The sequence below is a fragment of the Gopherus flavomarginatus genome, chromosome 7 (assembly GCF_025201925.1).
Source record: "Gopherus flavomarginatus isolate rGopFla2 chromosome 7, rGopFla2.mat.asm, whole genome shotgun sequence".
Classification (NCBI taxonomy): Eukaryota; Metazoa; Chordata; order Testudines; family Testudinidae; genus Gopherus; species Gopherus flavomarginatus.
In genome coordinates, this window is record NC_066623.1 from 60,277,483 (window position 1) to 60,303,005 (window position 25,523).

The window sequence follows — 25,523 nt, forward strand, 5'->3', positions numbered from 1 at the left end:
GCAGTACTCCAGTCAGCAGTGATCCCCGCCCCACCTCCTAAGGTTAGGCTTGTGAGTCACCTACTTTGAATGGACCTGAATAACCACTCGAAGAAGAAAAAACGGTTGCCCACCTTTTAGTAACTGTTATTCTTCGAGATGTGGTGTTCATGTCCATTCCAATAGCCACCCTCCTGCCCCTCTGTTGGATTACCGGCAAGAAGGAACTGAGGGGTGGAGGGTCAGCAGGCCCCTTTATAGGGCGCTGTAGTGGCGCCACTCCAGGGGGCACCAGGGCCGACCGCACGGACGCTGCTAGGGGAAAACCTTCCGGCTGGTGTGCACGTGGCACGCGCACACCCACTTTGAATGGACATGAACAACACATCTCGAAGAACAACAGTTACTAAAAGGTGGGTAACCGTTTTTTCTCTGAGTGGCCTTGTACTCTTAGCAGGCAGTAGTGTTGTCACCGCTGCCGTTCCTGTGACAATGCTTCAAATTGCCGCAAAATGCACAGGTCAAAGAGGAAACCCCCAACAGGAGCCAGCAGCAAAGCCACATGCACTGGAACTCACGCTCTAGTTAGGGAGACAGCACCACCTACTGTCACAGATGCTACTTGATTTAGCATTGCAGCCTGAAGTTTTGTCAAACTCCCTCACTGGCCACTAGAATGTGGGAGTGGGGGCAAGTTGACTACTTTCAGCTCTTGGAAGAGCAAGCGGTGGGGGACATTTGTCTGTTCTTGGCCCAGGGCAAAAGAGGGTTAATCCATCACTGTTGGTGGAAGGTTTGAGCCTAAGGGGACCAGACAGCAAGTGTGAAAAATTGGGACAGGGGTAGGGAGGTAATAGGAGCCTATATAAAGAAAAATACCTCAAAAACAGGACTGTCCCTATAAAATTGGGACATCTGGTCACCCTGTTTGGGCCTGTGATTAAGCTGATTTAGATGAGAACTGGGAGTCCCTTTCCAGTCAGGCAAAGGGACTTAGTAAAAAATCAAAATGGGGAAGATTCACCTGATCAGGCAAAGGCCCTGAGAAATAGGGTCTTGCAGGTATGGAGTGAACAGCCGTCTCCCTCCTGCTTTGCAGCCCCCTGTCACATCCAGGTACCTGGAGACAACTAGCTTTTTGTTAAACTCTTTGGTAGTGGCAGCACAACACATGGCTACCTGGGGATCACAGTTCCCGTTTCGTGCTCTCTTCCCCCCAGGCTGGTTGAGCATGGGTGGGATGGCAGTGCTATGGGTGGACAGGAATACTGCACATCTCCCTTGTGTCCACCTGGGTTGGTGTTAAAAGGCTGTACGGAAATCCTGCTCAGCCCTCGCTGGCTTGGAAGGATGGGGCCTATAAAAGTGAGGAGTAAAAGAAAATATTGGGGTGACCCTAAAGCACTCACTTTACTTCTCACTGATCAGGAGCTTGCCATTAATTTCCTCTGTCTGTCTTGTGCCCTCTCTAGAGTGATGTACCGCAACGGCGCCGAAGATGCTTGGACTCGGCACATGTTCTGTCAGTGCTCACACGCTCTCCGAGGCCAGCTCTTTCACAGCCAGTGGGGTTGCCGAGCTGGATTCCGACTCCCAGAGATACGTCCTGGCCCTTCCAGAGGAAGAGACATGGCGCAAGCACCAGCTTGGCCTGATGCAAGCCACCCAGTCCTGCAGCCTGCTGGAGCCCGAGGCCTTGGGGGACGCTCTGGTCTCACGCACGGCCAGCTTTGACATCCTCTATGAGCCAGGGTCCCGGGAGGCGGAGGCCGGCTTGGGCTTTGAGGGGAGCAGTACTTTTGACCTGGGACTGAGCCAGTACATCCCGGTGAGCCCAGATGTGATTAAGCGCCGGAGGGGCGGGCTGATCGAACAGCGGGACATCATCAAGGCGCACGAGGCTCACAAGATGCAGAGCACACCGCAGGCGAGGCGGAAGGAGTGGGAGTAAGTACCCAACAGGCCCTGTGGTGGCAGCACAAGGCAGCTCTACATAAGAAAAGATGTTACTTCTCACTGCTCACGGGTGATTGGAGCTCAGACCGCTGACTCCAGTGGCCAGCAGGGGCTCACGAGGGTTCTGGAGGTGGCATGCCCAGCCTTGCGGGGAGGAAAAGCCTTACACAAATACCCTCCCACAATGACCCCAAAAGGGAGCCGCCATCAGCCAGAAAGATAGGTCAGCCAATTGCACAGGCCCTTTGGGAGACAGAGAGGAAGAGCTGGAGGGATCGTGGAGGCCTTGCTTGCTAAACTACCAATGCCAATATCCTCCCGTGCCCCAGCCAGCCTGCTCTCCCTTCCTGTAGGGAGTGATTCTAAAACAGAATGAAAAAATCCCTGTCTGGGGTCTTTTCTCTCCCATTTCCCCTGGGAATGGGCCAGATCCTTAACCAGCTTTTTGAACCCAGGACAGATTTGCTCACTGCTAGTTGCCATCCTTTCTTTGGTCCCTTCTCTGTGTCCTCCCCACCATTACTGCATTCAGTGCTCTCTCAGCTTCATGGCTGTTACCCTTGGCTCTACACTGACAGTGGGAATTTTTGGACATGTTGTTCTAAGAGCCTGAATTCCTTGTGCTTTGATGGGAGGAGGTTGGTATGTGTGCCATAGTGGATTACATCATATTAGGGAGTTCAGTCCTCATCAGTCCAGGCCAAACAGAATTCACCCCCTCCCACTCCTTCCTGCCCTTGTCTCTGGGTTGTAGCGAACTGTCTGACTGTAACTACACTAGAGTGCCAGGAAAAAGCGCTCTACAGATTACCTTGGTGTAGCGAAATGAGACTCTCTGGTGCAGCGCCTCCTGCTGGTTGTCTTGGGAATTAGCTCAATTCCAGCCCAGAGCACTGTCTGCAGGCCGGTGGCTCACCTGCCTCAGGCCCCATGTCCCTCCTGGACCCCGGTGCCCTTTACCTCAGGGTTCTGCCTCATTAGTACTCCACAGTCAGGGTCTCCCCTCCCAGGGGAGCCCCCAACCCTCTGTCCCCACCTTGCCTCAGTGGCTACTGCCAGTCATCATCTAGCCCCCTCTCACTGGGGCAAACTGCAGTCCATAATGGCCACTCATCATTGGCAAGGGGGTTGGACCCACTGCCTCTGCCTAACCCCAGGCTGCACTTTTGTAGACCTAGTACCTTTGTAGGCCTTAACCAAGGCCTGTAACCTGGGGGTTGCCAGGTTGGAGCTCCCCAGTTCCTCTTACCTTTCCCCAGCACTGCTTTACTCCTGGTACCCTGAGCTCTCAAGCAGCCAGATCCTTCTCTTTCCACTGCTAGAGAGAGATTCTTCAGCTCCTAGCTCACAGCCCTCTTATCCGGGCCAGCTGGGCCCTGATTGAGCTGGCCACACCTGTGACTACTTCCCCATCAGCCTAGCTTGGCTACTTTTAACCTCTGTTCTGCAGGAGTGAGGCAGTTGCCCCATTACACTTGGTTTCCTTGGTGATGGGTATTTAGTTGTACTGTGTAGAGGAGAAACCCTACTGGCATAAAATCCCTGGTGTAAATTTGATCTCTAGACACAGTCTCCAGGGGCACAGGGCCAGGGTCAGTGCAACCATTTAGGTGACCTAGGCAGTCGCTTAGGGCACTAGGATTTGGGGAGCAGCATTTTCTTTAGCAGCGACCGCGGCGGCCGGATCTTCAGCTGCCCTGGTCGCCACCAGCATTTAGGCGGAGGGAGCCGGGGCAAGGGGGCGCAGGAAGGGCCACCTGCAGCAAGTAAGGGGGGGGCGGCACGCAGGGGAACTCCTCGCCCCAGCTCACTCCTGTCCCGCCTCCTCCCTGAGCACGCCATGGCTGCTTCTCTTCCCATGGCATGCTCGGGGAGGAGGCGGGACAGGGATGAGCTGCTTCAGTTCTCCCACCTCCCAGGCTTGCAGTGCCAATCAGCTTAGGCACTGCAAGCCTGGGAGGCGGGAGAAGTGAAGCAGCGACAGTGTGCTCAGGGTGCTCGTGCTCATGCGCGGAGCAGGAGTGAGCTGGGGCGGGAGGTGCCTGAGGGTGGGGGATGGGGAGCTGCCGCAGGGGGGGCACCTGAGGGTGGGGGTTCGGGGACGTGGGAGGGCAGAAGGTGGAAGTTTCACCTAGGGCGTGAAACATCCTTGCACCAGCCCTGCACAGGGCACAATCTAACCTAGTGACACTTAAGGCACCAGAAGCTCTAAGGCCAACCCTGAAAGGGTATGACTGGCTGGTAAGACAGACACAGGGAAGTAGCTAATATCTTTGGAACTGGGGACCTGAAAATGATGCTGCAGGCAGTGTTGGGGCGATGTGACCCTTCACCAAAGAAGCAGATGCAGTTTCCAGGTGAGCCTGGTTGCATCCTGGAAGTGATTTATTTTAAATGGATCAGGAATGGAGGTGTCCCTGATGCTGATTGTCTGGCTTCAAGCTTTAATGCTTATGTAAATACCATGCAGCTTAAGTGTGTAGGTTATTAGCTCGTCAACCACATCTTCCTTTGGGGATTTAGTGCCCATCCCACCCAGTAGACTGATGCCAATAAGATTCTGTTTGCCAGCACTCATGCCTTGCTTGCTGTCACATGTAGCGTCTATTCTGGACTTCGAGCTCCTTTGAATTAAAATAGGGCTGTAATGAGAGCAAGGATTGTAACTACAAGTGATGCCGTAGGGGCCCACACTTACTGTCCTATGGAATGGGGTCAGTTTGCACATCCGAATATAGCTTTTCTAATGGCCAGGTCATCACTGCAGAAATGGTCCCTTGTGTTTGATACTACACCTGGAATCTCCATCTCTGTGGCCTGGGGCAAGTCTCTAACTTCTTTAAAAAGGGGTAATAGTTACTCACCTCATATGGGTGTTGAGGGATAATTGGTCAGTGTTTGCACAGAGCTTTGGAAAGGAAAAGTGCAATATACATACTGAGCTGTTATAAATGCCTCACCCTCTCCACCCTCTGTGTATACCCGCTCTAATCACTAGGCATTAGATGCATAACATCTCTGCAGGACATTTCTAAGGTACGGCGTTGCTAAAACTCTCATCATCTTGATGATTGCAGTGTCGTCTTCTCTGGCCTGGACAAATGCAATCTTGCCCTGCACATATATCCAAGATCATTTTCCTAGCCCGTTGCTTTAACCATATCTTTGCATCCCTCCATGGGCTCCCCTTTCTCCACAGCATCAAATATAAGATACTTGTCTTCACTTTCAGGACCCTTTATGGCTTATCCCCATCCTATCTTTCATATGCATCATGTCCGTGATGTGCTTCATCATCCATTTCTTACATTTTCAAACAAACACCGTGGCCCTTTTTCCCATGCTGCCCCTGGTGCTTGGAAGGCGCTCCCTAAAAACATCTGCACCAGAGGCTGTGGAGTGCCATTGGAAGTGTGTGGGGGGGGGGGAGAGGATGAATTTCCCTGCACCCCCCACCTGATTCTTCTCTTCCCCTCTGACTGTGGGCTCTGGAGCCTGAAAGGACAGCAGCTGCCAAGGCCAGGGGAGAGTAGTATCAGGCAAGGCCTGGCTCGCCTGGGGGGCAGGGTGATATGTACCTCCCTGTTGTAGCTCCAGGGCCATGGGCGTGTGCTTCCAGCATGCAGCCCAGCTGGCAGTGGGGGAGACCTGGCATGGTGTAGATCTGAGCGCCAGATCTGGCGGCAGCTCAGGTGGGGCCCAGCTTCTGGGACTGGGCTGGAGGCAGATTCCTCCACTGATATCCTCTGCTCTGCTCCCTGTCTCCTCTGCCTGGACAGGCACTGTCCCCATGCCCTGGATGAGAGGGCTGCGAGGTGATGCTTGGCGAAGGCAGTGGGGCTTGGGGAGAGGTGCCTCATCTCAGGCCCTGACTCTGCAGCTGCAAAGCACCATTATGAAGCACATTTCCCCAGTTATTGCCAGGCATAGAGTTTCCCGAAGGCCTTGTCTACCCAGAGAAATTGAGCAGAAATTGCTGCTTTGGAGGCTCAGTTTGAGATGCCTAGGAGCCGACTGAGTCAATCACAAACTACTAGCCCTGCCTATAATAAAACTTACTAATAGCTGCACTCTTCTATAATTGGCTCCTGTGTCCCTATTAGACATGTCCATCCTTCTCCCACTTTGTGCCACCTTACCAATGTCAGAGAAAAACAGAGTTCTCACTCTCAGGTTAGGTGCAGCAAGTCAGATACACTTTTGTTACATACAATAATGTAACAGCTGCATTTTGTTTATACATAGGTCATCCTGATATCTTGTTTTTCTTACTTCTATTTAGACTATTGTCTACATTCCACACTTATCTAACACAAGGTCACAACTCTTCTCACACAGTTCTTTCCCATTCACCTTACACAATCCTCACTTCTACAAATCTCCCGTTATTAGGCTTACAGCTATCCTGACTCTTGCTCACAGAGGCGACTGTTTGCATTGAAGTCCCCTTCAAATCCCTGTCAGTTCTTGCTCTACTTCCACACACACCCCTTTTGTGCTTCTAGCACAACAAACATTCTTAAATCTCTATTTGCGTCAAGCCTTGGATTTCCGACTCTACATCAAATGCTTCAACATTAGGGATCTTGATTGGATGCAGTGACAATGCATGATTAGCATGGACATGAAAGGTATTACTATTATTATGTCCTTTACAACAACAACAACATAATCTTAAACCAAATAACAACAAGAAAAGCAGTAACATTCCCACAGTAATAACATGATGGAGTTGTTGTACAGTTTTAGTCACAAAGCACAATACATCATACTTAGTACATAAAGTAGACACTCTATAAGCTGTCTGAAAGGCATACTTTTCAACTTGATATATATTTTGAAGCATATGAATTTGCCCTTGTAATTCAGAGATTCTTTGAATCTCTGGTAACAGTGAAAGCAAATTTTGAAACTGATCAAATACTAAACTAGTCCAATTAAAGGGTATCTGAAACCTAAGAGCTACTTGTAAAATTCTGTCTGCAGGCCAGTAAATAATATGATTGCCCACAGCAGTAGTGAGATTAAAATGTATATCTCACAAAGTGGTGGCCTCAGCATACACCCAGCTATCATTAGCTTGAAAAAGTAGGTGTCCTGTCAGGGTAGTTCCTTGTCCCAAACCTTCCCACCAGACTTTGTGAAACACTGTGACAACTTCCACTTGCTTCAATTTCCTTACACGCTAAAGCTGTGGGGGTTCCAAGGGCCAAAATGTCCACTGATTCCCTATTCCAATCAAATATCAGGTGTTATTCCAGGAGCACTAACAACAAATCGGGTAGGCATTACCAGGTGGTCTAATCTCCCAGATATCACGGTGAATAATCCAGTCCCACATGCATCCTCCCCATGGGCGTGGCAGGATTCCCTCCTACTGGCCCATTTTCTTGGAAGGAGCACTGCGAGTACTTGCACATCCATCCTGAAAATCTCCAAGTATGTCTCCATGGCCACAAATCAGATGGCATTCCTGAGGTATCTGTAAGGGCAGTGGGTCACGCTTCATACTCGAGATCACTCTGAATGGCCATTAGCTGGTCGTTCAGGAAATCTTGGATGTCTGAACGTGCCAAATCCCACTGCAATGCCTTCCAGACTCAGTGATATTCAATACCATCTCTGTCAGCAACTTCTGGGTCATTGAGCTAAGGGCAGAATAACATGTAATTCACCAACTCCAGCCTGTACTTGGGTTAGTTGTGCCCCAGAAGTAAGGCCTGTGGCTTTTTCTAGTTGCCCTAATTTCTCATCATGTTGTTGGCCCTTAAGAATATTCCAAATTGTTGCTGCACTATTTGCACCATCCCATAAGTGTCCAGCTAAGCCTCTTTTCTTCCTAGAGGAGACTTTCCTCTGTGCCCTTTGCTGTGCTAGCCAATAGCATTTCCCTTGGAGCAATTTGGATACAAGGAAGTGATCTGAAAACTGGATAGGGGCAGGGTAAATTTTACAGTCCCTAATGGGGCATTAATTATTGTTATTCGATGTCCTAGTACATCTCTCTCGGGGATAGCATTATACCACTTCTATTATTTTAAATATTCTCAGGTACTTTAGAGAGGCATTAACAATAATAGCATAGGAAGAGGTATATTGTAATATGGTACAGGTTAAATTATTAGTTACTGAGATCATTTCAGTACCGGTACAATTTCCAGTGGCAGAACACACTCTGTGAGTATGGATCTGATTATTTACTAATTGGGTAATCAAAATAATAAGGACCCTTTCCCCCTGATATACTATGGACCCCCTGGAATGGCCATTGTATCAACCCCATTATAAAACTTTAATATGAAATTCTTGAAGCTCATTTGTAGTGATGTCATATACTTTTATCTCCTCTGACCAGTCTTTTTCCACTCAATTGTTTGCTTATATGGGATATCCTGAACCTTAAAAATACTTTTTTCCAAACAATATTTAAATAAATCACTAAAGTGTGAAGGCCTTGGCCATTGGGTTTTGTCAGATATATGGCATTGTCTGTATTTGGATGTATTACAGGGGTAATAGTGTAACAGAGGAGATAGTGGGGGCAGTGACAACAAGGTGCCTTTGGTACTTTTGTTATTTAAAATCCAGTTCGAGAGGGAAATACATGCTGAAGGTACTTATTCAAAAACACAGGGTGCAGCCTGTAGAATAACCCCCCAAATCCAATCAATACCACATTCCCAAGCATGGGTCCCACAAGTTTTTCCTGCCAGTGTATAATTCTTTGTTTCTTCACCAGGGTCAGTTCTTAACGTCTTTTACAGTCAGGAATTCCTGGACTTTGGCAATTTCAGCAGAGCAAGTATTCCTTCTTCTTTCCTGAAGCAATCGTAGCTCAGCATCATACAGGAGAGAGGTTACCAGCACATCACTCCGTAGTGCTTTGATTTCTGTAGCAAATACTGAATGCAGGTTAGCTCTGTCAGTGGACAAGGAAGAGGTTACTAGCACTTCACCTTGTCCTTTTTCCCTCCTGTCCAGAAGGTACAGCAAAGCTAGAAGGAGAAATAGGCTGATCATCAGTTGGAGAGTCATCTCCAGGTGGAGGGATCTTTTTGCAGTGAGAAGCCTGGGTCCAGGTAGGTAGTCGTTGGCACTTCATAGTGGTGTTGGTGGTCAGCTGGACTTGGTAAGGGCCTTTCCAGCATGAAGCCAAAGCAGTCTTTCATTGGTGGACCTTTACATAGACCTAGTCTCCTGATTCCAAGGAGTGGCCGGGCTGCTAGGGTCTTTGGGTAGTGCTTCTTATACCTGTGAAAAAAGAAACATAACACATTTCATTAATGCCTGGCAGTGTTTTGCAGATTTTACAGCTGCTTGGGCACATTCAAGCCCCCTCTTTTCTTGGTTGTCAGCCAAGTCTTAGTTGTGAGCAGTGTCCTTGAAAGGGGCCAGCGTCTTGTCTTTGGACTGAGGTTTTTTGTGTGTGTTTTTTTTGTTTTGTTTTGTTTTATTTTAGTTGACTCATTCTGTTCTTTTTCCTTCTCCTCTTCTTGGCTTCTTTTAATCTACAAAGGAAACTTCCACTCTTCACTCATACACTTTTTCCCAGCAATGAACACATACACATTGCCATTATACAGTACTTTAGTCTTATTATTTACTGGCACAATAGGAATTATGTTTTGTGTTTTATGTCCTGCGTTGTGGTATTTGTCTTGTGGCCAGAATATTATGTCTAATATTTTCATAGGACAATCTAGTTCAAAATCAAATAGAAGGGTTAAATCAAAATGCAGATACTTGTTTTATTCAACTTGGAATACAAAGTGTTTGGATAATATCAAGAAAATGTGATATACTAAAGTCTAATATATTTGCTTAAGTAAGAAAAATAAACGTCATTGGTCAGATTTTTTAATTGAAAAAAAATTGTTGTTAAAATTTGCACACCATGAAAGGTTAACCCACTCCCCATATTGCACATGAGAGAAAAACAAAAGAGAAAAACAGTTCTCACTCTCAGGTTGGGTGCAGCAACTCAGATACACTTTATTTTCTCTAGCAATTGTGTGGAGGGAGAGAGCTAAACAGGTCTCTCTACAGGTAAACGATTACAGGAAGCATTTATACCTTCTCCCCAAGGCCTCTGTTGCCCAGTCCTGCTATGACCGGGGGTAGATCCACTTGCAACCCTTCCCCATCAACCGGGGTGGGAGAGAGGAATACTAAACCCCTCTCCAGTTCCTAGACCTACTGTGGCTGAGAGACTGCAACTTTAATCATGCAATTCTTAACATATAATACCAACAGTACCAAGCAAAGCAAACATAAAATAACAAGGGCAAAACAAATAGATGGTGTTCATTCTGCAGGGCTCCCCCCTTATTCAATTTTCCACCAAAACTGTAACAGATGTTTGTTACCAATCTGCTTAGGATCTCAGGTGATCAGTCTGAGACCCCAGGACTGTTCGGGGATAAGATACAGGAACACACCATGTGACTGAATTTTAAAGCTTTATTAATAAACTAATAATACAGCGGTGAGTGCGGGAACTGCTTTCACATCACTCAAAGGAAGAAAGAAGCGTTAATGCTCAAACCCTGACCCACTTTCATACTCACAAACATACTGGCCAGGCCCGGGGGTAGGAAAGGCAGGGAGGGTCTGGGGTCTTTTGGGCATCCCTTTCAGAGACCTTTTCTCTGTATTCCAGTCCAGGCTGGCTGACTGTGGCTTCTTTAGCATCCCCAAACCACATTGGCTGCAGGGACACGAAGCTCGGCTCCTCCTTTCGCTGTTTCATCTGGGTTTTCCATCTCTACAGCCTCTAAACTTTGTTGTTCTCCATGCTTGGCATGATCTGTGTCAATTCATGCCCTTGAACGCAAAGCAGCTTTCTCTTTATCTCTGGGCCAAGCTGAATTTCAAATTAACCCGTTCCTTTCCTCAATAGACAAATTGCTCCCACTGTTTCAGAGGCTTTTTGTTGATTAAAAAGCTCCTCTAAGATGTATGATCTTATCTAGATTTAAGGTACCTTCTAGTGGGAATTGTTTAGGTGGATTATCATGCGTGTTAAAAATTCCAATTTTGTAAATACTTGCAAGTTCTAGGACCATAATGTACATACATGTACTATGCTGGGGTACTCTTAGGCAGTGAGAGGGAATGCTTAGACTGTCCTCCACCCATTTTCCAATCATACGCACAGGGAGGGCGCCCTGTCCTCTAGCGGCTCATAAACTAAGGGTATCACATCACCGTCCATTCAGGTCACTCACACAGGAAAGATTAACGAGGATGTCTATGACCCTCCTACACCTCCCTTCAGCCAAGAGCATTGGCTAGTCTCAGAGAGACAGCGCCGCTTACTCTAATTGCTTCCAGTGAGATGGTCAGACCAGTCAGTGGCTCACGCGGAGAGGAAAAGGGGAGGGAAGATGGGTTCACACAATTCTAGACCCAGGCAGGCCACTCGCCGGACGATGCCAGGCAGAGAGAGCCACCTTAGTCAGGACCTTCTTACCAGTCCACTAGGTTGAGTCACTGGGCTTGCGTTAGAGTATCTCCGGTCACGAGCCTATGACTTCGCAGAGTACTCTGGGTGTCTTCCGGTGACTCTCATTCACACTGGTGTACCCACACACACCAAGGCCTCTATTCTTTTATACCATGATGCATCTTTGCCTTATGTCCGGACTCAATACAGCTTTCCCTTTGTGAGGTGGTAACAACCCCTCAGCACCGGTGCATTAACCTTATTGGGGGCAGCCAAAGTATAGTCCCCAGTACCGCATACAACTACCTTATTGAGGGTGGCAAACTAAGTCCTCAGTACCACTTCAAACTAACCTTATTGGGGGCAACAAACAATTCCCCAGTACTGCTCTGCATCCGATCTTGCTGCACAGTCAATACGTTCGGATGGCGTAAGCCCAAAAGGGACAAACAGCCCCATGGACAGTCCTCCTCCGACACCTCAGTAGAGATTTCAAAAGGTCTCATATCTCTATTGTGGCACCATGGGGTTCAAAGGGGAACGATCCACAGCAATTGCCACTGTTTGAGCGGGCGTTGCCATCCCGGACGAGTCCCCAAATTGTCGGAGAAAAACAGAGTTCTCACTCTCAGGTTGGGTGCAGCAAGTCAGATACACTTTTGTTATATACAATAATGAGCAATAGCTGCATTTTGTTTATACATAGGTCATCTTGATATCTTATTTTTCTCACTTCTATTTAGACTATAGTCTACATTCCACACTTATCTAACACAAGGTCACAACACTTCTCACACAGTTCTTTCCCACTCACCTCACACAATCCTCGCTTCTACAAATCTCGCGTTAGTAGGGTTACAGCTAGCCTGACTCTTGCTCACAGAGGGGACTGTTTGCATTGAAATCCCCTTCAAATCCCTGTCAGTTCTTGCTCTACTTCCACACCAAGAATGTGCACCTAGCATTCACCGTGAGAGCGACTCATGAAACTGAGCACAAGAGATTGGGCTTTTCAAGTGCTGAGTGCCTCGTTATCTTTTGGGACCCACCCAGGACACCAAATTAATAAATAATGGATAAGCAGGAACAGAGGGATGGAGCAATTCATTGTCAGTGAGTGTGCTGAGTACCTAAAATAGTGAAACAGTAAAACTGACCTGATTGTTTTCAATTTTATTTCAGGCCAGTGAAATGAGTCCCATTCCTCACTGCTTGTTCTGTTGCATGCATGCACCAGGGCAAGATCTGTGCCTTTCCCCGACATGGGTATTTGCTACTCAGTCTAGTAGTAAATCTAGCATAATACAGATGAGCTTTCTCCCTTAGACCCACCTATGGGAAGTAGACAGAAAAATCCTTCTTGTGTGTACATCTTTTTTTGCTTAATCTGCTTGTTCCCCCTATTGGCAGGTTTAGGTAATGCAACCCCATAACTTCCCTGTCAGGGACTTGGGAGACCTAGTTCTAGTCCCACTTCTGCCACTGATCTGCTGTGTGATCTCAGGCAGCTCACTTCTCCTCTGTGCCTGGTTTCCCCTCTCACACTGCCTATTTTGCCTGTTCAGACTGTAAGCACTTTGGGGGAGTCACTGTCTCTAACGCAACAGGCCTCTGACTTGTTTATTGGGTCTGTAGACACTGCTGTAATTACAGGCACGGCTGTGATGGACAGCTTGTACAGCAGGATCCTTCTGCTCATTCTTCCGCCAAATCCTTATGAGCTGGACCCAAACAGCCTTTTGCTTAGTGCAGCTGAATCCTTCAGGAATCAGTCTCTTATGTGAAAAGGCCAGCTGATATTTTAAAGATTGATAGTTGGACGTGGCTGGTTAATATTGTGGATTTTTTAAAACTTTAATTATTGAGGAGAGGGAATGATGCTGCTGGGCTAGTGGTAGTTGCGTTAGGAATCATCCTCGTGGTTTGTTCAGGGTCTAAAAAGACCCCTTCCTCCCTCCAATGGCCCTCTGATCCTTCTCTTGTTCATGGTATGTGCTGATGTTACCCCACAGAATAGCAAACGGAAGTGGGACACTGCGGGAGTTATCGCAGCGTGGGGCCAGACACCTAGCTGGCAATAGTAGTGAATGATGGACTTATGCAGATATGGAAATGAAAAGGAACTCCCTCCTGGCTGGGAATCAACATGCACATACAGCTATTAAACTACACCCAGCCCGCTGAGCTACAAACTAATCTTAGCTTTCCTGTGTAGACAAGACCTTGTTCAGTGAAACCTAAGGTGTGAAATTAAACCAATCTAGTTATACTGGTATAACACCCCGTGTAGACACTTATTCCAGTATAAGAGCATGTCTGTAGTGTAATCAGAGGTGTGGCATGTATAGGCATGCGTGAGCTAGCTTTGATCTAGCTACCTTGGTACCAACAGCAGTGAAACCATGGCAGTATGGGCTAGACTCTCTAGTACATATCCAGCATCACCGGTGAGGTTGTGTAACCCGTCCTGCCACAGCTTCACTGCTGCTGTTATTCAAACTGGATAGAACAGAGCTAACTTGGGTATGTTGACACGTACTGCAGTCACACTTCTGATTGCAACATACATATACCCTTAGTGTTGTTTTTTTTTAAATTTAGCTTGTCCCTTGGGAAAGAGTTTAAGCTAACCCCTGAAAAGGTGCTCAGATTAGAATAAGAGTGCTCATCCGGGTGGGGAGGGGGGAGTAGGGTTATACCATGTAATAATATTGGTGTAACAAGTAAACGATCTTGCGTAGATAAGGCCTTACTCTTTATTGGCCTTATGCTACAGTTTTGAGACAGCGTGTTGAATAAATGCAATTTTCCTTGCATCCTTTGGATCTAAGGGATGTGGCCTTTGGTTGGTCACATAAATCCTTGTTTGTTCATTAATTGCCTTCAGCAGACAACATGTCTTGAGAGGAGGTGCCGTTATCATGCAGGTAGAGGTGGCCTCCATTGCAGGCGGCCTGATTTCTACAGAGAACACTTAAAATATCCAGCCTTTCTACACCGGGTACAATTCACATTATACAGGCTGGGTCTTGTTGGCCACAATTTCCTTGCCATCTAATTGTTGTACTGTTGAGGCACTGTCCGTACGGTGGTGATGACAGGGAGCGGTCAGTCATATGAAGGCTGTTGGCCTTTGATCACATCTAGCAAAGTATTGTAATTGAGTTTAAGAAGTATAATTAAGCACAATTCAAGTCCATTGCTGCCCACAGGGTTTTAATATGGCTTGGCTAGACAAGGAGAGGGCTAAACTGTGTTCTAGGCTACAGGCAAGATTCAAGGTCCTATTCTGGCTGCTTTGTGCTGTTCCAGTACCATAAATCTGGCAGATCAGGGTCTTCTCTCTGTTTCTCCTGGCTAGAGGAGTCCTTTGGCGGTGTAGAGCCATAGTTGTGGCCCCTGTACTATCCTCTCTTTTGGGCCTCAGTGAAGAGGGTGGTCCCAGGAGGAAGAGGTATGGCTGGGGCGTCCATGGGACAGAATAGTTCACTGATGCATGGACACCCTCAAGGTTGCGCTAATTGACAGCAGGACTAGACCAGACCCAGGTACAGTGGAGCATAAGAATGGCTTGAAAGTCACTTTTTATAGGTTTTGCTCCAAACACAGTTTGTCCAGACAGGTGGGTCTGAGTCTGTCTACCTAGACTGGAGCATGGTGGGTCTGTTTGCATAGTTCTCACTGGCTAGCCAGTAAAACTGGACAAATGATATCTGTGAGTAGCTTACTTGATGGGGTTTTCCTCTTGAGTTCTCCAATAATTTCCCTGCTATTAGACGAGCTCAGTAAATGGTTGAAGACAATTAGGTGGATCATCTGCAATGTTTTTGTTTTTTATTTGTCCCCCTCTAGTGAAGAAATGGTGTTAGATCTCAACTTGGCTATGATAAGGTTTGAACTAAGGTGTAAGCACTCCTTTTTATGGTGGGGTTGTGAGGCTGGTGTACTGGGGTCTTTAATACACTTTCCTCCTGGCTGGATTCCAGGGCACACCTTCAATCAGGGGAAGGGTGTCCCATTTGTATGGAGATGCTCTCAAGCAAAAGAATTATTTTGCCCCAGGAGGGCAGCATGTATTCTGATCAGAAGGTTGCAGATAAGGGAAAGGTGTAGGGCTGCAGGCTTTCCCAGAACCAAGTGCCAGCTCCATCTTTTTAAAGTTTCCCTTTCTCAACTTTGTCAGATCTGGTGGGATGATCTGCATGATGGGAATGTTTAAAATCAATGGTTCAAACCTATTTTGGAAGGATTGAGTGGGCAAAAGGGGAGGGGAGTGGCACTGTGTGTCAAAAACAGCATTACCTGTTTGAGTCACTGAAAACTCTGAAGAAAATGATCTTGAACACTTATGGATCAATGTACTAACAGATAAAACACAAGAGAGGGTATTAGTTGGTGTCTGCTATAGGCTGCCAAAAATCACACTAGGGATTAGGGTAGGTGACCATATGTCCTGTTTTGGCCAGGACAATCCCTTTTTTTAAGTCCTGTCCCAGCCATCCTGACTTTTTTGGCAAAGGTGGGCATGTGTCCCATTTGCTTCTGCCAACTGTTTCTTTGTTACGTTGCTGATCAGTTAGAGAACATGCTTGTTTAAAGTTGTGCAATGCTCCCTTATAATGTTGTTTGGCAGCTGCCTGCTTTGTTCACTGCATGCAGAAAGAGCAGCCCGTTGGAGCTAGCTAGTGGGGGCTTGGGACCAAGGTAAACCGGCAGCCCCCCATCATCTCCTCGCTCCCCTAAGTTCCCTGTGTGGCAGTCACCCAGCAGGCTAGCCATTGCCTGCAGTGCAACTGTCCCTCCCCCCACTGCCATGTGTGGCTTCTGCCCTCTGCCTTGGAGCTGCTCCCGGGAGCCTGCTGCTTTCTGTGTGGGGTGGGGGTGAGGAGGGCTAATGTCAGGGTGTCCCCCTCCCTCCTACTCCTACCCCTCACTTACCCCATCTCCATGGGGTGGGGGAACACACACAACAGGGCTCAGGACAGAGGGAACTTGCTGATCTACTTTAAAAGGCAGTGTCCTTAGAGTGGGATCAGCGTACTTAAAGGGGCAATGTGCAGCTCTCTCTCACACACTGGGTATATGTCTCTGTCTGTCTTGCTGTCTCCCCTCCCTCCATTTGTGCTGCCTTGTAGAGTGTGAGGCTACATTAACAACAATTTGTTGACCCTTGAGGGCTCAGCTGACTGCTAGTTCATCATTTAGCAGTAAGGCATTCTCTGGGAAATATCCCACCCTCTAACTTCACCACCTCCACCAAGCTTCACAATCATCATTGCTGTGTACAGTATTAAATTGTTTGTTTAAAAATTATACTATAGAGAGAGAGTATGTGTATATTATATATATATTTAGAGAGAGAGAGAGAGAGAGAGAGAGACACACACACACACACACACACACACACACACACACACACACCCCTAGACCAGTGGGGTACAGGAGTCTGGTCCTATTGGCATCCAGGAGGTGGGCGGGCAAAGCCTGCCCACTTCTAAAGGACCTCCCCGCAGCCTAAGGGGAGGATTCACAGGTCTGTGACGCCAAATGATTTGGTGGGACAACTAATGATAAAAACAGGAGTAGGAGTGAGGTCATAGGGCTAAACGAAGGGAACCTAATGGGAACCCCGGCCAACGCCCACTGCCCCTCGAAGGCGTCAAGGGAGCCAGTGGACGCCGCCCAGAGGAACTCTGCCCGGATGCGTGAACGGAAGGAGGAGCAGAAATAGGCCCCACAGTCGCAGGAAATCCCGGCGGCCAACCTCCTCTCCCTGGTTTTATAGATGGCTAGTTTGGCCAGGGCCAAGAGGAGGTTGATAAGGAGATCTCGCGACTTTGTGGGGCCACGGATGGGGAGTGCATATAAAAAGATGAGGGGAAAAGTGCAACCAAAAACGCAATAAGATAGTCAAGAGGAGCCGGAAAAGGGGCTGCAATCTGGCACACTCTAAATAAATGTGCGCTAGGGTCTCCTTCACGCCACAAAAAGGGCAGGCGTTGGGGACAGGTAAACCGTGCCAAGTACACGCCCGTGCTCACGGCCCCGTGAAGGAGCTGCCAACTGACATCCCCGGCAGGCCTCGGGACCAGGACAGAGTATAAGCTGGCCCACCGGGGCTTCTCACCCTCGAGAGGTGGCAGGAGGTCCCGCCATTTGGTATCGGGGTAGAACGCGAGGGTGAGGTAGTGAAGAGTGTGAAGCACGAGCATGTACAGATGTTTCCTTGGCGCGGTCTGGAACAGAACCGGCTGCAGATCGTGCAACCGGCTTGCAGTGAAAGGGCAGGGGGGTCGATTGGGTCCATGGGGCAGGGGCCTGATGAAAATGTCCACAGGGCCAGGGGTTGAGGGTGGGCAGGGCGTGCCCTCTCACAGGACCCGGTCGAGGTAAGCCCAAGCATCAGGCAGTAAAGCAGCTTTCACCTCTGGAAGTACGCGCCTCCTGAAGTACGAGGGCTGGAGAGCCCCATGTGCTGAGCAAGCATCAGGGGATCCAGCCAGTCTCCCCGGTTGTAGTCCAGGAGGTCTCTGACCCTGGTGACTTCTGCCAAGACCAGCCTCTTGCGCACCGTGGGGGACTCCGCCACCTGCACACGAAGCTGGGGATTGTGTAGCAGGGGCTCCGCGAGGAGATCAACCTCCACGGTGGCCGCCACGGACCTGGTCATTGAAAAGAGCTTCCAGATCCAGAGGAGGTCTTGGTAGAAGACCGGGAGCCCGGAGAGGTCTTGTGGAAGACCTCTCGGATGGAGGTAAAAGAGCTGCCGGTCGTATCGGAGCCCTCGGAAGCGGCGGAGGAAGGCGGGCACCAATACTCTCCACGCTTGACTACCTGCACCATACAGGAACCTCCGCAGGGCCTGGAGGTGGAAGACATGGACCTGAGTGCTTAGGCACTTCAGGCCCTGCCCCCCCTCCTCCAGAGGCAGGTGGAGGACCCCTGCAGAGACCCAGTGCATTCCTGGCCAAAAGAACTCCAGAATTGCCGTCCAGAGGTTGGCCAGGAAATCCGGGGCCGGGACCAGGGTGTTGAGCTGGTACCAGAGCATGGATAGGACCAAAGGGAGAGGCACCGGAGTAGTCCTGTCCGTTTCGGAGCCGCTCCGTCACCCTGCCTTCCAAACCGTGCCAGTTCTCTGGTGGAGACGGATGCGTGGCAGAAAGGTAAACGCCGAGATAGAGCAGCGGACCCGCGCTCCACTGGATGGCCTGAAGCGTGGGTGGGACAGAGCTCGCCTGCCACCCATCCCCAACCACTAGGCCAGAGCTCTTGACCCAGTTGACTCAGGTGGAGGAGGCTGCCGAGTACACATCCTGGCAAGCCTCTACCCACGCCAAGTTGCCTGGGTCCTGGACCACGAGGGGCACATCATCAGCGTACGCCGACAGGACCAGCCGCAGCTCCGGCTCCTGAAGCACCAACCCCGTCAACCTCCTGCGGAGGAGACAGAGGAAGGGCTCGATTGCCAGAGCATACAGCTGGCCCCAGAGGGGGCACCCCTGCTGCACACCCCGCCTGAAGCTGAATGGCTCGGTCAGAGTCCAGTTGAGCCTGACCAGACACTCCGCAGAAGCGTACAGCACCTGGAGAAAACCCACAAACCAGGGTCCGAAGCCGAACGCTTGCAGAGTGCTCAGGAGATACCCGTGATCCACCCTGTCAAACGCCTTCTCCTGATCCAGGGACAAAAGGGCAAACGACAGACCATCTCTACACCCTAATTCCAGAAGGTCCTGGACCAAATACAAGTTATCAAAGAACGTGCGGCCCGGAACGGTGTAGGTCTGGTCAGGATGGACCACGTCCGCCAGCATGGACCCTAGCCACATTGAGATGGCCTTTGCAACGATTTTGTAGACCGTGCTGAGGAGCGAGACAGGACGCCAATTCTGTAAGTTGCTGAGGTCCCCCCTCTTCGGCAATAAGCAAGCACAGCTTGCCTGCACGAGAGAGGGAGGACCCCGCTCTGCAAAGACTCGGCCCAGACAGTGACCAGGTCTGGGCCGAGGATGTCCCAGAACACACGGTAGAACTCCATGGTCAGCCCGTCCATGCCTGGAGATTTATTGGTGGGCATGCGATGGAGGGCTTCCGAGAACTCGGCCAGAGTAAGAGGCAGCTCTAGCCGGTCCCGGTCGCCCGTGCTGACTGTCGAGAGTCCATCCCATAGCACTCTGCAAGCATTAGAATCGGTCGGATCCGGGGAGAAAAGAGTTGCGTAGAAGGCCCTGGCTCCATCGCACATCTCTGCCGGATCCGTGAGGGGAGTGCCATCCTCCGCCAAGAGGCAGGTGATGTGCTTCTTGGCCCCCCTCCTTTTCTCCAGGGCATAGAAGAAGCAGGAGCCGCGATCCATCTCCCGAAGGAGGCGGATGCGGGATCGAACAAAGGCACCCCGGACCCGATGGTCTTCAAGAGTCCGGAGCTCCTCCCGCTTCTCCTGGCACGCTCCGCAGAAGGATGGATCCTCGGGGCTGGCGGCCAGATGCCTCTCCAGCTCCAAGACCTCCCGCTCCAACTGCCTTATCGCCGCATCTCTCCGTCGGCTGGCGCCCCGTGTGTAGTCATGGCAGAAGAGCCGGGCGCGCACCTTCCCCAGATCTCACCACCGCTGCACCGAGGGAAAGGTGCGCCTCTTTCCTCACCAGGCCAGCCAGAACTCCCGGAAGGACGCCACGAAGCCCGCATCCTCCAGCAAACTATTATTAAAGTGCCAATAGGCCGGCCCCGGCCTCTCCGCGCAGAGAGAGGCCATCACGGTGGCAAGGTGGTGATCTGAAAAGGAGGCCGGCCGAATGCTGGAGGAGTGGGCCCGTGAAAGGTGGAAACGTGACAGGTAAATACGGTCCAGCCGGGTGTGGCGCAACCGATGGACCTCCACTCGGATGAAGGTGAACGTCGAGACGTCGTCCGGGTGGTGGTCGCGCCAGACGTCCACCAGGGAGTGGTGTTCGATGATCTCTCGGAGGACATCCGTGGCAGCCGGGCACTGCTCGGTCCCTGAGCGGTCTCGTTCCTTGAGGGTGGTGTTAAAGTCCCCTCTCGGGACCAGGCATTCATGAGAATCCAGGGAGCCGAGGAAGGCGGATGCCTGCTGATAAAAACGCAACCTCTCTGGGCCTGATGTTGGGGCACAAACGTTGACTAGATTAACCACAAACCCCTCCATGCGGACGTGGAGGTGCAGCTGATGGCCCGGCACAGCCTCGGCGACCCCCAGCACCTCGGGCCGTAGGTCAGGGGAGAACAGGGTCGCCACTCCAGCCGTGTGAACTGAGAGGTGGCTAAAGTAGACCCCGTCCCCACACTCCAGCCGCCAGCTAGCTTCAGCCGCCGAATCCACATGGGTCTCCCGCACGAAAGCCACAGAGTACCCCCCCTTCCCCCGGAGGAAGGAGAGCACCTGGCTCCTGCAGAGACCCATCCTACAGCCCTGGGTGTTTAATGTGGCAAAGATGATCGATGCCATGAGGAGGGCTGGGGAGGGATCCTTGCCGGCAGACACGCCCACGACCTCTGTCGGGCTGTGCAGCAATCCGTGACCTACCCTGTAGGTGAATAAAGAGTCACAGAAGAGGCGGACCTGCTGGTAGGCCGCGGTGGCCTGCTTCCTGGTCCTCTTACCCTCCCACATGAGGGCTCTCGCGGCCCAGAGGATCTGATGGAAATCCCCTCACAGCTGGAGCGCAAGCTGGACTTTGTTACGGGAGCCACGGATGTCCTCAAGGAACTCCCGCAGCTCCTCCCTCAGCGCATGGGGGGGCGCGGTCACCGATCGATGACTGTCCCCCAGTGGGGCCCCCATCACAGCCCCATGGCCCACCGAGGCGGGCAGGCAGGGAGCAGACCCCCGACGTGGCGTCCAATGGGCTGACACCACGTGACCTGCCCCGCTCCCCGGTTCAACAAGGGGCGGTGGAAGAAGAACAGCAGCCCTTGGTGGGTCGGGACAAGGAAAAACTACTGAAGCCGCTCCCTGGGGGGTATTCCAAGGGGCGGCACTGGCATCATGGGAGGTGGAGGGGACAAAGACAGGGCCGGCATCAGGGATGGGGCAGGGGACAGGAGTAGGGCGGGGATCAGGAAGCGAATCGGGGAGGGGGACAGAGGTGGGATCCTGAGCCCCAATAGTCGGGCCGCCTGAAGGTGGCCCTTCCTGGTTAGGCTTAGGGATCTGGGGAACGGGAAGGAGACCCCCAACGATGCTGGGCTCAGCCACTAGGGCTCTTGCAACAGTTCCGGCACCCGGAGATGGATGGTCAGCAACGGGGTCTCCGCCCGAGAAGGAGGTCGGGTGCTCCACACCCAAGAGGGACACCTCCTGGGAATTGGGTCCCCGCAGCAGGGCACCGCCTGTCACCCCAATGAGCTCAGCAGCCGTCAGCAGGGTTCCACCCGCAGCCGGGCTGATGGAAGATTCCAGAGGACCCTCAGAGGCTGGAGCAGAAGCATTGGTTAGGTGAAGGGAACTCGGGGACAGGGGGACCGGGGTGAGGTTGCTCAGATCAAGGCCCACTGGCAGAGGGTCGTCCTCCCCCTGGGTGACCGGGGTCAGACCCACGGCCTCGATCTCCTCATAAATGGAAGGGAGATACTCTTTCACCACTCCAGGGTTCTCCCCGCCAGCACCCGAGGCGACGCCCACCTCGGCGCTCTCAGAGGCTTTGAGTGGGAAGGGGGCGAGAGAGGCTCCCTTGGGGGCTTCCACGGGAAGGGACCCCAGAGGAGGGGCGGCATTACCCTCTGGTGCTGCCATGGAGTCCCAAGACGGCACCACAGAAAGGGTGTCATCAGGGGGCAAGGCGGAAGGCTCGTCATCAGTACCCCCCTTCCTGCTCTTGCGGGGGGCCTCCAAATCTGAAGGATGTAAGGAGGCTCGAGCCTTCCACTTGCCCCGCTTCCCCTGCACTAAGGACCAGCCCTCCATGGCATCAGCCGGGGGCTGGCTAACAGGGGTCGGGTCGGGAGGCAAGGGCGATGGCTCAGGGACTCGGGGAGGCAGTGGTGGGACAGCAGAAACGAGGGGGGATTCCCCCTGGGGCCAGCCCTCTCCCATGCCCGGCGTCATCTCCGCCGCACCCTCCTCCACAGTGGTGGACCGAGAAGGAGGAGGAGGGGCAGCTTCAGGTGCTGGGCAGCCAGGGGTACCGGTGATGACAGGGCTGGCGCCTTGCCGGGTCTCGGGGGTCCTGGACGCTCCTCCGTGCTGGGCCAAGGGGCAGTCTCTCCAGACGTGCCCCATCACCCGGCAGAGGTAGCACTGGGCCTCCCCCATTGAATAATGCACCCGGTAGTGGGCACCCTGGTAGGGAACCAGAAAGGACCCCTTGAGCGCCTCTCCGCCACGCGCCGGCGGCGGCAGTTGAAGCTGCACTTGCCGGCGGAACGAGAGAACGTGACGGAGGGTGGGGTCCTTGCAGCCCAGCGAGAGAGGGCTGATGACGGAGATGGGGCGCCCCAGGGCAGAAAGGGCGGGCAGCAGGGTGGCATTGGGCAGGAAGAGAGGGACGGAGGTCAGGATCAAGTGGACCCTCAGGTCTTCCAATGGCTCCAGGGGGACGAACACGCCCTCCACCGCCAGGCCCGTCTCTACCGCCTCCTGGGTGGTGGCCTCCGATGCCAGGAAGAAGACCACCCTCCTGTACATTTTGGAGGCCGCCACAATGGCCGTGGGTCCCACCACCCTCGCCAATGCGCGCACGTAGGTCTCCATGTGGGGCAAGGCGGGCACCAGGAGGCAATGGACGTCGTGCTTCCTGGTCAAGGTGGGAAAGGGGCTCTGGCCGCTGTAGATGGTAGCGGAAGCGGCGGTCAGAGGAGTGGCTGCAGGCGGGGGGGCCGCCGCTACCTGGGCGTATGCTCTGGGAGCTCGGAGAGGGACACCCGCGGAGCTGGTGGAGGGAATAGTGGGGAGGGATGCCGTGGCCGGTAGTGGGGCTGCGGCAGCGGGGGCAGTCTCTGCCATGGAGGGCCTGGCCTTTCTAGCAGGGCCCTTACCCTTCTTCCCACCCCGACCTTTCCCACGGGCTGGGGGGGCTCACCCCGAATCGGAATGGAGAGGGACATGGCAGCAGCGGAGGTCTCCCCGGTACTCACCGCTGCTGGTGCCCCAGCAGGGGTGGTGGTAGGTGGATATGCAGTGGCGGTCAAGGTAGAGGCTTGTGCAGTGGACACGGGAGCAGGTGGAGGAGGGGCAGTGGGAGCATCCCGAGGGGTCTCCCCCGCCGCATCCCCCGTCATAACGAGAGCGGGGAGGGGGACAAACAGCGAGGGGAGGGGAAGGAGAGAAGGCGACCAGCCCTCCCCGCTAGGCTGCAGGCAGGGGAGGAGGGTGCCAGAAAGGGAAGGCTAAAGGGGCATGGGGAGCAACCAAGGACCTAGGGGTGGGAGGGTGTCAAGTCACCAACGCAAAGGAGAGTACCGGCTCCTGTAGTTGCACTAGGGGATCGGGGGGACAATGGCAGATGGCGGTTGCAGTGAACAAGGGAAAACTCAGATGGGGGAAGGGCACAAGCGCATAGCTGGGGGCATGGGCGCATGAGGGGAGGGACCAATCAGGGCTGAGGGATCACAGGGTGGGGGGGGGAGGGCGAGCTGGGAATGGGGTAGAGGGACCACGGGGTTAGCTGCAGGGCTGGGGCAGGACTATCAGGGCCGCAGAGGGAAATGGGTGGGGCAGACAAATGTGGCAAAGGGGACAGGGTCAGCCCAGGGTGTGGGGGGGGGGGTGCGCTCACAGGTAGTTGAGCCAAAAAGTCAATGGTTGGCTGCTGCTGCTGCAGGCCCAAATGATGGAAGTGGGCGTGGTGAACCAAGCGAGCAGCTCTCCCAGAGGCAGGAAGGAGTCCAAAGCAAAAGGAAAACAGCCAGTGGGGGCGGTGGAGGGGGCAACAATGGTGGTGGGGGCGAAAGGGAACACAGATGGACTGGGGCAAGCTTCACGCCACACTCCCGGTGTCCCAACAGACACAGTCCAAACCCCCACCACAGGAGCACAGTTCAAAAAATACTCAGTCCAGGAATGCCTCCTCTACAGCGGTCTTCACGCGGTCTCCAGCAGCAGGCGGTCCTCTTCCCCTCCTTCTCCTCGAGGCACCAACAGCTCCCCAGCAACAGCCACAGTTGCCCCAGCAGCTCCAGGTGGTGGTGGTCTGGTGTTCAGGCAGGAGTGACCCCACTCAGATGGTGTACTCAGCAACAAGAGCCAGGGTCCCTCACTCCCCCTCTGGGAAGCAGGCCAGCAGCCCCTCACCCAGCCATCAAGCAGATAGCAGAGAAGTAGGGTGGGTGGTGGTGTCTAGCCTAGCCAGGGGAGTAGCTGGAGCAGTAACAGCAGCAGCAGCTCTCTCCCTCCTTCCTCTACAGCAGAGCGATCGAAGGGAGAGCCACTGGCCACAGAAGAAGCAGGCTTCTGTTCCCTGAGTGACCAGAGCAGGGGCTGTACTAAAGCAATCAGGAACCTGCTAGAACCAGTTAAGACAGGCAAGCTAATCAAGACACCTGGAGCCAATTAAGAACTTTCTAGAATCAATTATGGTAGGCAGGCTAATCACGACACCTAAGACTAAAGTACTGTATAATGGCAATGTGTATGTGTTCATTGCTGGGAAAAAGTGTATGAGTGAAGAGTGGAGGAGTGAAGAGGTCAAGTGTGATCAGGCTTCAGGAGGAAGATCCTGCAATGAGGATAAAGAAGGTGCTGGAGAAGGCCATGGGGAAGTAGCCCAGGGAGTTGTAGCTGTCACACAGCTGATACACGGAATACTGTAGACAGCTGCTATCCATAGGGCCCTGGGCTGGAACCTGGTGTAGAGGGTGGGCCTGGGTTCCCCTGACCCCCTCCCCAACTCCTGGTTGGACACAGGAGGAGTTCTCCTGGTCTGTGAGAAACACCAGAAGGGAAGGCCTAAATTGGAAAGGGATCTGGCCTGTCCCTGACCCACTAGGTGGGACATGGAGAACAATCCCCACAGTCTTTATTTCCCCTATGCCGGCTAGTGATGAGGTTAGCTGAGTGGACGGCAGGTTTGAGCCACTAGCAAAAGTGGCCAAACTGAGGGCTGCTGTGAATCTCTGTGGCAAGCAAATCCACATATAAGTGCAGGTCCCACCAAGGCGGAGGAGGAACTATATATTCTTT

The 25,523-nt window shown here is 52.2% G+C and overlaps 1 protein-coding gene across 1 annotated transcript in view; it reads left to right on the top strand.

The window, feature by feature from the left end:
- Window positions 1-1,460: 1,460 nt before the first annotated feature.
- Window positions 1,461-25,523, top strand: part of CACNA1E (calcium voltage-gated channel subunit alpha1 E) — a 318,389-nt gene continuing 294,326 nt past the window's right edge. The window contains exon 1 of the mRNA XM_050963449.1: window positions 1,461-1,926. Coding sequence (XP_050819406.1) covers window positions 1,478-1,926 — 449 coding nt within the window. The 5' untranslated portion in view covers window positions 1,461-1,477. The remainder of the gene's footprint in view (window positions 1,927-25,523) is intronic.